Genomic DNA, 11,999 nt, shown 5'->3' on the forward strand with positions numbered 1-11,999 from the left:
TGAAAACACCTGCTCAAAGGAAAATAAAATTAGAAAAAAAAAAAACAAAGTACCCAGAGTCTTTAGGAGACTCTTAATGCTTAAGGCTTGTTTCAACTCCAGCCTCCCGTGAAGGACAGCTCTGTCAGAAAAGCTCCAGACTTTGGTAATTAGTCAGTTTACAGTAATAAAAATGTAACTAACAGCATTTTTTGAATTTTCCAGTAAATGTATACATCTCTAAGTAAATATATTAAACTACTCTTCACTACAAAAATACAGTATTTGAGAAGTCTCCCATAGTTTTCAGTGTTTTATGAAAATAGTAAGCCGACTACTAACAGGCTGATAGTCGATCCAGCTGGTCCAGCCCCTCAATAAAGTGCTTTGCTGCAGAAAAACTGAGTTAGAACCTCACCCCTTTCCAGCTAAACCAGGAGTGACCCAACAAACCCTTCCAGCTTCCGAAGGCAGGAGCATTTGCTTTGCTCCTCTGCTACCCGTCTCGGTATTTCAGCCTTTTATGGACTCTCACAACCCTGATAAGACCCAGAGATGCAAAGAGGAATCTGATTTCTTTGATCTTTGACAAGAGCTCACCAAAAAAAAAAAAAAGCCATATTCAGTTTTTCAGTGGAGGAAGCCTGCCTTGGTGGCTGCTCAACAGCACTATGCTGTGATCTGCTGTTGTGAGATGGGGAGAACATCCAACATCCCCGTCTGCATCGAGCTGTAAAGCAGCCCCTCAGGAAGGGAGCAGAGAGAGGCATCGATTGTCCAGCAAAACCAGTGCTCTCTCTCAGCCACGTAAAATTCTCAGTCCGTTCTGAGCTGCAGGTCACAGAGAACCACATCAGATTTGAGCAGGAGCTCAAATTCCCCAGGGAAGGGGATCGGGCTCCTCTCGGGGCTGTACAAAGAACACACCAAAGAAAGCGTTGTAAGACTCATCACCTTTGAAGGTTGTTCCAAGGCAAGCCCCAGCTCCAAAATCTGAAGTTTTTAAATTTAATAAACTGCAGTGGTGTCAAAGAAAAATAATCACAGCACTCCCATGCAGACATGGGCCACGCACGTGTACCGTAAAATCCACACCCATTTAAGACAACAGAAACCAGGAGTATCTTTGCCTCCCTCATTTGAACGACCTTCAAATCAGCAATTTGGAGTCTACAAGAGAACAGCTTCTGAGTTAAAATGCACCTTGGGCCCAAATTCATTACTACCATTCCTGGGGTAGACAAATGTACCACGACATCTCAGCGTTTCCTGTACCAAAACCACCTGTAAACCCTCCCCGAGGAGAACTTCTTCAAAACAATATGTATTTAATGAGATTAACTAAGCTTTGCTTCTTCCTTTCCAGTCTAAGGTTTAACTTGCATTCAACTTTCTGGGCATTAATTCCTTTTAAAACACAGCTCACACAGCCCTGGTCTGACACACACATCACATCTTTGGACTTCTCCAGTGTAGTTATTCCTATTTTTTTTTTAAAGCAATCAAATCCTCAAGCTCTATTTTATATTGCACTACAACTTAAGATATGGAGAGTAATTGATCTATCAAAGCTGCTACGAAACAAAACCATTAAAATAAAACCTTCATAAAGGATCATCAGTGCCCTGCTGGCAAGCAAAACACATCAAAAACCCGTCATCCTTCCTATCGCATCAACCTTTGGGTTAGATGCCTGAACAAAACTTCCCAAATAATGGAAAGAAACCAAAAAATAAATAGGAGAAGCTGACTCTGCAGACAAGACCCGACGTAACTGCTGATCAAACCAGGAGTTGCTCAAGGCAGAAAGGGGAAAGAGGTCATTTTCTGTGGGCAGCGCAACCGGCACCACCTACTTCACGTCGTCTCCTTATGAATCCAACTCCACTGGCAGGAATTCAGCCCTTCGTTCCACCAGCAGCTCCAGGGCTTTTACATCTTTCCAGCTTTTTTGTTGCCAGAGGTGGAAACGCGGAGGATGTTGGGGGTTTCCTCCATGACTCTGACAAGCAAGTTGTCAATATAGTCCTCCAGCTCCCGCACCTGGAGATCCTTCCTGGTAATTGCATCCTTCTGCTTCAGGACCAGCTGGATCAGCTCGTCGTGGGTTAGCTGGGCATATGCATAGGCAGGATCCGATGGATCGTATTTCTGGGAGAGAGGAGAAAGGCAGGGTCACTACGGACATCGGGGCATTTCAAAACAGCAACAGGACCGTGGCTGGGCTGAGGAATTTCAAGCCCAAAGGAGCAGCTTTACAGACGGCATCTGCACAGCCACAGCTGCTCTGCAGAAGTATTTCTGTGCTTCGTGCCTTTAAAAACATAAGTTCCCTCCCAATGGCATCACTCATTAGAGTTTTAGGATGGAGCAGAGCCTGCCCCAGCACCAGGAAGGGCAGAGAGAGCTGCCAGCCCAGCCCAGATTTGTGCTAGGAAGCACCTTTCGGGCCATTGCAAACCCAGCCTGGAAAAATATCATACAAAACACTACCTGCTCGTGCACTCCCAGAACACAGAGCAGTTTTTTGAAAGTATTTAGAGGGAAAAAAAAACCCTGCAGCTACCTCAAAGTGTGTGCTACTTATGGCACAGAGACAGGACCGATGGAGCTCAGCAGCCTGCTCTGGAAGAGAAGGCTCAGAGAGGGACCGCCGTTACGGATGGCGACCAGGCATGGGTTTTACCAGAAAATCTTTGCATGACATCAGTTCTGTAATTCAACTCTGCTGCAATTTACACCAAAAGAACATCATGGGGACCCTGGGCAGCCCGTCTGGCCGAGCCAAGATGGCCAGAGGTCACAGCCACACACCATCAGCCACCATCAGCCACAGGCGAGCGCTGGGACGGCTGCTGTTTGAAACGACCCAAAGACCAGAAAAACCTAATTCAGGTTAAACAGCAAGAAACACCCACGGAGGCCGTTGCCATTTCCCTCTTACTGTAGTTATCACTGGGAAAAGACATCACACAGGTTCTCCAAAAAGCCTGCTTTTGACCCTTAAGCAAATTTGACAGGTTCTGGATTTCTTATGTGGGACCAGAGCACCACAGCAGAACACTAATTACAAGTCTTCGACTCATTCAAAACAGCAACTCATCACTTTGAGTCACTTAATGTGCATTTTCCTCTTTTCCACTAACCAGAAGGAGGCACTACAGCTATTTCTTCTACAGGCAAGCGCCAGAACAGCTGCTGTTTGAAACAACCCAAAGACCAGAAAAACCTAATTCAGGTTAAACAGCAAGAAACACCCACGGAGGCCGTTGCCATTTCCCTCTTACTGTAGTTATCACTGGGAAAAGACATCACACAGGTTCTCCAAAAAGCCTGCTTTTGACCCTTAAGCAAATTTGACAGGTTCTGGATTTCTTTCGTGGGACCAGAGCACCACAGCAGAACACTAATTACAAGTCTTCAACTCATTCAAAACAGCAACTCATCACTTTGAGTCACTTAATGTGCATTTTCCTCTTTTCCACTAACCAGAAGGAGGCACTACAGCTATTTTGGTACCACTGCTTCATTTTCCCCACAAAACCCTCAGAGAGGGTAACGGTACCCGGGGTTTTTCACCACTGACCTGGAGATGGTCCCAGCCTGATCAACGTGACCTTTGAGCTATGCCTCCAGCCTGGAGGTCCCTTTTTGAGGCCAAGATTATGCAAAAAACTCCTTCTTTAAATCTGAGTGATTACGGGAGCTTCAGAGGTCGGCTTTTAGGAACCAGCCGTGCTCTAATTGCAGGTGCCCAACCCTCAGCCTGCACAGGGTAATTAATGCAACACCTTACAAGGCAGCCTGTACCACCCCTTCATTTTCCCCACAAAACCCTTAGAGAGGGTAACGGTACCCGGGGTTTTTCACAACTGACATGGAGATGGTCCCAGCCATTCTGATCAACGTGACCTTTGAGCTATGCCTCCAGCCTGGAGGTCCCTTTTTGAGGCCAAGATTATGCAAAAAACTCCTTCTTTAAATCTGAGTGATTACGGGAGCTTCAGAGGTCGGCTTTTAGGAACCAGCCGTGCTCTAATTGCAGGTGCCCAACCCTCAGCCTGCACAGGGTAATTAATGCAACACCTTACAAGGCAGCAGCCACCCCGAGGTTACTTTTTGCCCCAGCTTTAAGATCCACATCCTTATTTGAGGGTGAAAATGAGCTTTGGGGACTAATCACATCTGAAAACAAAACAGACCCATAAGATCTGAGCCCAGGCAAAAACTCTCTCGAACACACGAACTCTGTTCAATTAAACTGCTTAAGCATCAGCTCCAAGTGCCACTTTTCCTCCGTACCTTCACGTTCATCTCCAGCAGCTTTTCGTTCATGGTGCTGATGACATCCAGGTTCTTGCTCTGAGACTTGGTTGCCGTGGTGTTCATTGGTTTCACGGGATGGAGCCTGCAAGGGTACAACAGGCTCAGGTCACCCAGGCAGCACGTAACAACATCAGCACTACACACACCTTCAGACTAAAAGCAAATACAGCAAGACATTGGGGAAAATTCCTACCCTTCTCTATCTCCAGAGAGATAAAAGATTTCAGCTTTGGGAAGACAAGGCGTTTCTGTCTCTGCTGGGTTTTTATATACTCCAGTCCTCTTTCTACTATCTTTATAGACTTAAGGCATTGGAGATAAAGCAGCAGTAAGGAGGGATTGGTATATCACAAGGACAAGAGGAAATGGCCTCAAATTGCACCAGGGGAGGTTCAGATTGGAGATTAAGAACAATTTTTACACGGAAAGGGTTATTAAGCCTTGGAATGGGCTGCCCAGGGAAGTGGTTGAGGCACCATCAATGGAGGGATTTAAAAGCCAGGTTGACATAGTGCTTAGAGACATGGTTTAGTGAAGGGTTTTATTAGAGTTGGGTTGATGGTTGGACTCAATGATCTTAAAGGTCCCTTCCAACCCAGACAGTTCTACGATTCTGTGACAAAAGCAAAGGCAGGTGGGTCCACACGAGAAGGCAGTACACAGCAGCAGCTCCTCTGATCTCTCACGCTCTTGTATTTGAGCCTGACTTTCCTAACAAGAATGTATTTGTGGTTCTTGCAACATATCAAATACTTCTACTGTCACGGGACAAGCATGTTTTGCGTCTTTTCCAGTCGGAACTTACGCCATCAGCTGTCGAAAAGTGCTACCTTCATTTGCTTGAGCAGGATTTATACTGCACATTTTAATACAGGAATAAATTTTCACTTGTAGCTCAGCAAAAATGGATGAACTGCAGTCCTTTTCCCCAATTTGATGAAATGACCCTATTTCTGAAACTGTCACCAAGTTTCCCTAACTTTTTTCCTAAGAAGTAGCTCCATGATGACTGGCAGGATCCCTCAAGAGCTCTGGGCATCCTTTTTAGCATTTAGATTTCTCCGGTGCCAGCGACGATCCAGTGCTGGCACAACAGACCCAGACCCTGAGAAATCCACGGGCTGGAGGAAATTAAGGCTGCACGATGCCACATCACTGTAAATTCACAGCGCAGTGAATTCCTGGGGCTGGAGAGACAGGGAAGGAAAAGCAAAGCTCAGGTCAGTTCCCCGTGTTCTCTCACCTGTGCTTAGGAGACACGGTTTCACCACTCTGCTGATTTGGGTTAGGAAATGTTTCAGAGGGTGAAACCCATGCCTGAAGAAGCTTCTTCTTGCCCGAATTTCCTGCTTTATCTGCGAAGCCCTCGGCTGCTGGCTTTTTCGGAGACTCTGCTCTACGACTTGGGGTGTCAGAAGGGAGAGAATCAGAGGAAGAGTAGGGCTGGGAAGGACTCGACAGGGAGGAAGAGGAAACAGAAGGCTCAGAGAAGTCGCACTCTGCTCGCTCCTCACCACCTGCGCTTATTTTCAGCTCTTGTTTCGCAAAACGACTATTATGTTCCCTGGAACTGGACGTCAGAGCTAACCCTGAGTCAGCCACCCGGTTATTGGCACCGTGAGCATCCACTCTGGCAGGCAGGACGCCTGGTTTGCTGGGCTTGCAAGCACCAGGAGCACTTCCTCCTCCTCCTCCTCCTCCCAGAGCAGCTGGGGTTACCTGGGCTGCAGCAGAGCCCCCAGAGTGCTCTATCAGTTCTCCTTGCAAAGGCATTCTGTCCGGGGACTGCTTTCCAGTCCCCAAAACGTTTTTATCACCTGCAGTGACTCCGTGGGTCTCCTGAGAGTCCCCCAGCAGCTCCTCATCGGAGCCTCCCTCCGGAATAACTGGGAGACCAGCCAGTGTCAAACTACGGTCTGCGGGAATGGCAGACTTCAGATTCGTAAGGCAGTCAAATAGATCATCATCACCTTCATTTTTTAAATGCCTGTTACTGCTGTGATCTCTGAATGTCACTGACGAAGTGATGGTCTCTAACGAGCCACTCTGGGGGAGGGACCCAGGAGCGTCTGAGGCTTCATCACCACGTAATGGGAGCCCAGGTGTGGATTTTACACCGTCACCTGCAGAAGACACATCATCACCGAACTCATCAGCCTGAGAAACCGGTGGGCGCTTCGTCAGCGTTACAGACAGCCATGGTGCTGGCCTGGGAGCCACTAACACCTCCCTGCCAGCCCTCCCTGCATCGGCTTCCCCAGGGGACACTGCGCGAGCTCCCAAGGCTGGTCTGGCAGATCCTACTGGAGAAAACGAGTCATTTTGATCAAGGGGAGTCTCCCGGGGCTCTAACGTGGGTGCACATTCTGCCCCTCTCTTCTCACCACACATCTCCTGCTTCTCTTCCAGCTGATGCTGGGGGGAAGGTGGCTGCTCAGCACCTGTCTGTGGTAATGGGTCATCATTACACTTTGAGAGAGACACAAAGCATTTGCTGTCCTTTGAGCAGGGCTCAGGATTTACAGCACCTTCTTCCACACCACCCTGAGCCCGGACAGGACCTGTGCTGTCACCAGAGAGCTCTGATGATGGGTAGCTCCCTGTTTCCAGCTCTCCAGCAAACCCTGCTCCCTCTCTGCTTGCATCTGAACCCGTCGATTCCACTTCCCTGAAACCAGAGCCCTGCTTTCCACGTTCCTGCCCACCCAAATCCTCATCACTTACTGTAGCCCCCTCCGACCCGCCGAGGAGAAAGGACACAGATTTCCTGTTGCCCAGTTTGCTTCCCTTTGGGACAGGTTTGTCATTACTGGTTAAAGCCACATCTGAAGAGCTCCCTGACGCATCGCGAGCAGAGTGTTTCAGCTCAGCGGGGTGTTGTGCTGAGGAAGAGTCTTCCTCATCACGAGGAAGGCAGACAGGGGAAGAACTAGCAACAGCTTCCAAACCTGGCGCGTCCGCTTCCCACCCAAGCTTGGACACGAAGGGATTATTGTCATTAAAATGACAATCAGAGGGGAGAGAAGCTGCAGGTGGGCAAGAGAGACCCTGGGGAGCCCACGCATCAGAGCCCCCAGGCCCCTGGAAGCTCTGCCCCAACTCAGAAGCAAAAGGATTATTCCCACTACCAGAGACCTGCCCGGGAAGAGGCGTTTTGGGAACGGAGGCTGCAAGATGATGGGCTGAAGGGAAACGGTCAACACCTTCAGGACCCAGGGCTGCAGATGCCCTGCCCCACTCGGGACTAAAGGGGTTCTTGCCACTGAAAAGCTCTGCAGCAGAAGCAGGAGGAGAAGTAACAGACGCAGGAGAAGGAGTGATGTTTTCAGAGCCTGGCACTCGGACGCTTTGCTCCGTTTTGGAAATAAAAGGATTGTTGTCACGACTGACACGGTGCACAGAGAGAAAAGCAGGGAGGGAATCGGGTGCGAGAGTAGGAAGCGTGGCTTTGGTTTCCTCCTCTGCAGGCACGCCCAGTCTGCAAAAAGGGACAAAAAACTCGCATGTCACTTGCGGATGCAACACGAGGCGGGAACAGACAAGCTTTAGCACCAGACTCCATCAACTCCTAACACCCGAGAGGAATTCTACTTGTGAGAGATCTCAGAGCCTCTCTGACAGACTTTACACACTTAGATGTGTCTTTGCCAAGCACTCTGTTTACGTCAGAACACTTCTGCTGAAGAGCTGGCAGAGGTCACTGCAGTGGCTGATGATTTTAAGCACTATCTCATCTTTTGCACCCCAAGCAATTTTATTAGTACGTGAGACACTTCACGTGCAAGACGCTTAAAGCACTGAAAATAAGGAGTTAAGAGACAGACACAAAACGTAGCCTTATTAGTGGACTCACATATATATATATATATAAAAGTGTGTGTGTTTTTATATATATGAAGGATAAAGGAGCAGAATTTCCGAAAAAGCCTTGTGTCCAATTTAAACAAACGTCCCTCAACTTGCTGTGAACAATGGTCAGAAGCAGAAGGGCTGCCAGACAAACACTTTTGAGGACCACAGCCAAATACAGAAGAGAAAAGTGGAGATGTTAGAACTGGTATTTCAGCCCCTGGGAACGTCCAAGCCCCGCAGCTCAGAAGAACGTTAGTTTTTGCCAAAGATGTAGCAAGAAAAATCACCCTGACAGCACCTGCAGAGATGCCCACGCTCAGAAAGGCGCTATTTTGGCACCATTTATAAGGAATATCCCTCTATCCATCTCTTTTTCATACCGAGAGAGCACTCAGAGTTATTATTTGTTACCAAAGGGCAGTGTCACCCCAGTGGGTGCCCTGCAGAGCCAGAGGCTTCTGCTGCAGGCCGGATGCCAGGGTGAGGGGCGCTGCCCTGCGGCAGGAAGCCGCACAGTCAGAGCCCACACGTGGCTGGGGCTGTCAGCGCCCGCAGCAAACGCCACTGACCTGGGCTTCACTGCTTTGGTCTTCGCAGGCACAGCAGCTTTTTCGGGTTTCCGGTCTTCCTCGAAAGGGTTGAGCGGTTGCTTGTTTGCAAAGAGGTCCTCTGCGTGGTGACCTTCTTCTGAAGGACCCCCCCTGCTTAAATCTGCTGGAAGTTCAACACGTTTGGTCTCTTGTTCGCTCTTCTCTTCTGGAACTTTGTTTTCCTCTTCCTGCAGGGTCCTGTCGGGAATATTCTCAGCATCGCTGCTCTTCACTGCTTCCTTCTTCCCCGTGACCAGGGAGAGCAAGGCAGACTTTTTGTGGTCTGGTTTTTTGGTCTCTTTAATAACCTCGACAGTCAGAGGAACGCTGGGTTCTGGGTATTCTTCGCTGCTGAGCAATTTGTACGACGGCAAAGTCATAGATTTGAAGGTCTCCAAGGACGCAGACCCAGAGAAAGCGTGACTTGGAGATGTTCTTCCCGTCTCTTCGGGAACTTTAGCAGATCTGGAAGACAGGTTCTCTTCCGAAGCAAAGAGCTGCTTCCTCCTGAAGTTGTGAGGAGAGGGGGAAGAGGCCGGAGTGTTGTCCTTCGTCCCGCTCTCTTCCATGTACACGTGGCTGCCGTTGATACACAGACTAGACTTGGAAACGGGGTCGTTTTTGGATTTAAGGCCACTGAATAAAGAGAGCCCTTCTTTCTTGGGGTGGCTAGTGGTTACTTGGTTTAGTTGCCTGCTGTCCAAAGTTGCTGTTTTGCGAGACTTGAACACAGGAGAAGGAGAGGACTTCTCTTCCAGGGCATTTCCAAAGGTCTCTGGAAAAAAATACAGGGGGAGAAATTCAAGATGCAGGAACATCCTTTCCTCTGACACCCTCAGCACTTCACAGCCACTGATGGACTGTGGCAACAGAAGCATGGTGAGTGTGACTGTCCCAGCCACTTCCAAACCCTCTGGTTCCCTCCCCCTGTGGAAAAAAAGCGGCTTTGTATGGATTTGTTCATTAAGAAAAATCGAACTAGTGGATTAAAAAGCATGAGAAGGGCAATCACAGCTCTGCAGAAAGGCCCTGTGCCTGTCACTGCCAATACTCACTTTCGGAGGTCGGGGAGGTGTCGGAGCCCTCCTCATCCCACTGGGGCTGGAAGTCGCTGGGCCGCAGCCGAACCCTCTCGGTGACGGGCTGCTGCGTGGGCAGGACAGACATGGACTGGGAGAGGGATGTCTTCTGCAGGCCGGGCTTGGAAAACAGGCTTTTGAACTTGGACTTCTTCTTCTCCTTCTCCTTCTCCACCGCCTCGTCTTCGCTGTCAGCGGGGGAGTGAGTCGTGCTGGGAATGATGGCCGAGGCCGTGTCGGAAAGGCCACTGCTCCTCTTCCCCTTCAGCTTGTCTTTGAACTTGCCAAAGGGGGAGCGGGACTTGTCCTTCACGGACAGGTCAAACATACTGGCCGTCAAGTTGCTCCTCATAAACTGGATATCCACTTCGATCTCCCCTCTCTCCTTTTCTTTTTTCCCCGGTTTGGAGCGAAGCTTGTACCACCTGCAGAAACAAGATCTCTTTTACAAACAAGCCCTTGAGAGGCGGGGGTCATTCAGAACAACAGAGGGTGTTTATGTTTTGAAAACCAAATAACCCACAGTGGAAAAAAAAAAAAAAAAAGAAAGAAATGCCTTTAATCTTGCAACTACACCATAATCATATGGCCCCAGGTGCCAAGGAAAACATTTCTTATCATGAATAGAATGTTATTAGTAATATCTGTTTCAAACCTCAGACCAGGAGGGGTTAAAAAAAAAAAAAGAAGAGAAAACAACCCCACAACATGGAATTCCTGTATTTCAGCTCAGCCACTCTCTTCTGCCCTTTTATCTGGCTTCCGAAATTCGCAGAGGACTTTGAAGTGGGCTGGAAGGCAGCCGGTACCAGACAGCTCCCACACGCCCTCATACCTTTCATTCCAGAGGCTCCTCGTTGCTTAACGCCTCAGGAACCCTCATCAACACGGGGAGAGCCAAACCAAGAGCCAAACCAAGCCTTAGAGCCCGGGGACTTCCACTCTCCTCCACCAGCTCCTCGCCAGGAAGGACCCTCTTTACAGACAGAGCCTTATCCCTCCCGAAACGCAGCTCCGGAATATTAAGCACTGCGTATTAATTAAGTGCTGGGGTACCCTAAAGTGCAACCCCCCTGTTCATTTACCGCCACCACACGTGCTCATTTACCACTCAATGACACACAAACCACTTTAGGGCCAGCAAAGAAAATTATCAGCCCCACACACCAATTTTTTTTGTCTAGGGCTGGAGCCGCAGACTCCCCGACTCCACAGAACCGATAGGAAGAGCCGCCTGGGAAACACCAGCTTCTTCCTCCTCACCAGCTGGTACGAGGAGTGAAGGTGACACACAAACCGCGTTAGGGCCGGCAAAGAAAATTATCAGCCCCACACACCAATTTTTTTTTTGTCTAGGGCTGGAGCCGCAGACTCCCCGACTCCACAGAACCGATAGGAAGAGCCGCCTGGGAAACACCAGCTTCTTCCTCCTCACCAGCTGGTACGAGGAGTGAAGGGAGGGAGCAGGGCATGCAAATCTGCCTCTCCATCAAAGCTGCACTCCAGCCCTTTGGAGGTGCACTGGAAGCAATGAAAGAGAACAGGAGTTTTGCTTCCGAGAAAATTCAAAACTAAAGAGGATTTGCTGAAGGAGATGAATTCAGGAACCTGCTACAGAGGAACACGTTGGAGAGAAACGATCCCCCGAGCACCACGCTCCAGTCTGGTGTCACCCCCGAAGCTACAGGAGCACCAGGGAAGGGACTGTTCGAGACACCAGGCTCTGTCAGGCGGCAAAGGGGAAGCACGATCCGTTTCCCTTTCATACAAGCCAGCACCGGGCACTTTTGTTCTAAATCTCGTGATTTCTAGGAGCATCCTGCGCTCTGCGGTGTCACAACAATTCCCTCTGCCCCGGGGAAAAGAGCAGCCCCCGTTGGAACAGCATCTGAAATGCAAACTGTGTGTTCAGCAAAAGGCGGCCTCGCACCAGAATGCAGCCGTGGCTTTGAGGAGAATGAACGGCACACTGACAGCCTCCCCCCACATTACAAAATCTTATTAATTTCATTTAGCATGTTACTGTGCCCCTGTTAATCAACAGGCATTTTATCTTCCAAATAAAACCAGCCCTTTACAGGTATCCATCACCACAACCTGCAGTGAGGGGCTGGGAGGACCGACACTAACAACTTGAAATGACAGGAATTTTCCCAGAAGCCTCAAAGTTGGG

At 49.1% G+C, this 11,999-nt stretch overlaps 1 protein-coding gene across 1 annotated transcript in view; it reads right to left on the bottom strand.

The window, feature by feature from the left end:
• Positions 1 to 800: 800 nt before the first annotated feature.
• RAB11FIP1 (RAB11 family interacting protein 1 (class I)) overlaps positions 801 to 11,999 on the bottom strand; it is a 25,963-nt gene continuing 14,764 nt past the window's right edge. The window contains exons 2-6 of the mRNA XM_014958382.1: positions 9,803 to 10,268; positions 8,727 to 9,522; positions 5,549 to 7,783; positions 4,282 to 4,387; positions 801 to 2,130 (exon numbers count right to left, since the gene is read on the bottom strand). Of these exons, the coding sequence (XP_014813868.1) occupies positions 1,912 to 2,130; positions 4,282 to 4,387; positions 5,549 to 7,783; positions 8,727 to 9,522; positions 9,803 to 10,268 (3,822 nt within the window). The 3' untranslated portion in view covers positions 801 to 1,911. The remainder of the gene's footprint in view (positions 2,131 to 4,281; positions 4,388 to 5,548; positions 7,784 to 8,726; positions 9,523 to 9,802; positions 10,269 to 11,999) is intronic.

This window comes from Calidris pugnax, unplaced genomic scaffold, assembly GCF_001431845.1.
Source record: "Calidris pugnax isolate Ruff unplaced genomic scaffold, ASM143184v1 scaffold280, whole genome shotgun sequence".
NCBI lineage: Eukaryota > Metazoa > Chordata > Aves > Charadriiformes > Scolopacidae > Calidris > Calidris pugnax.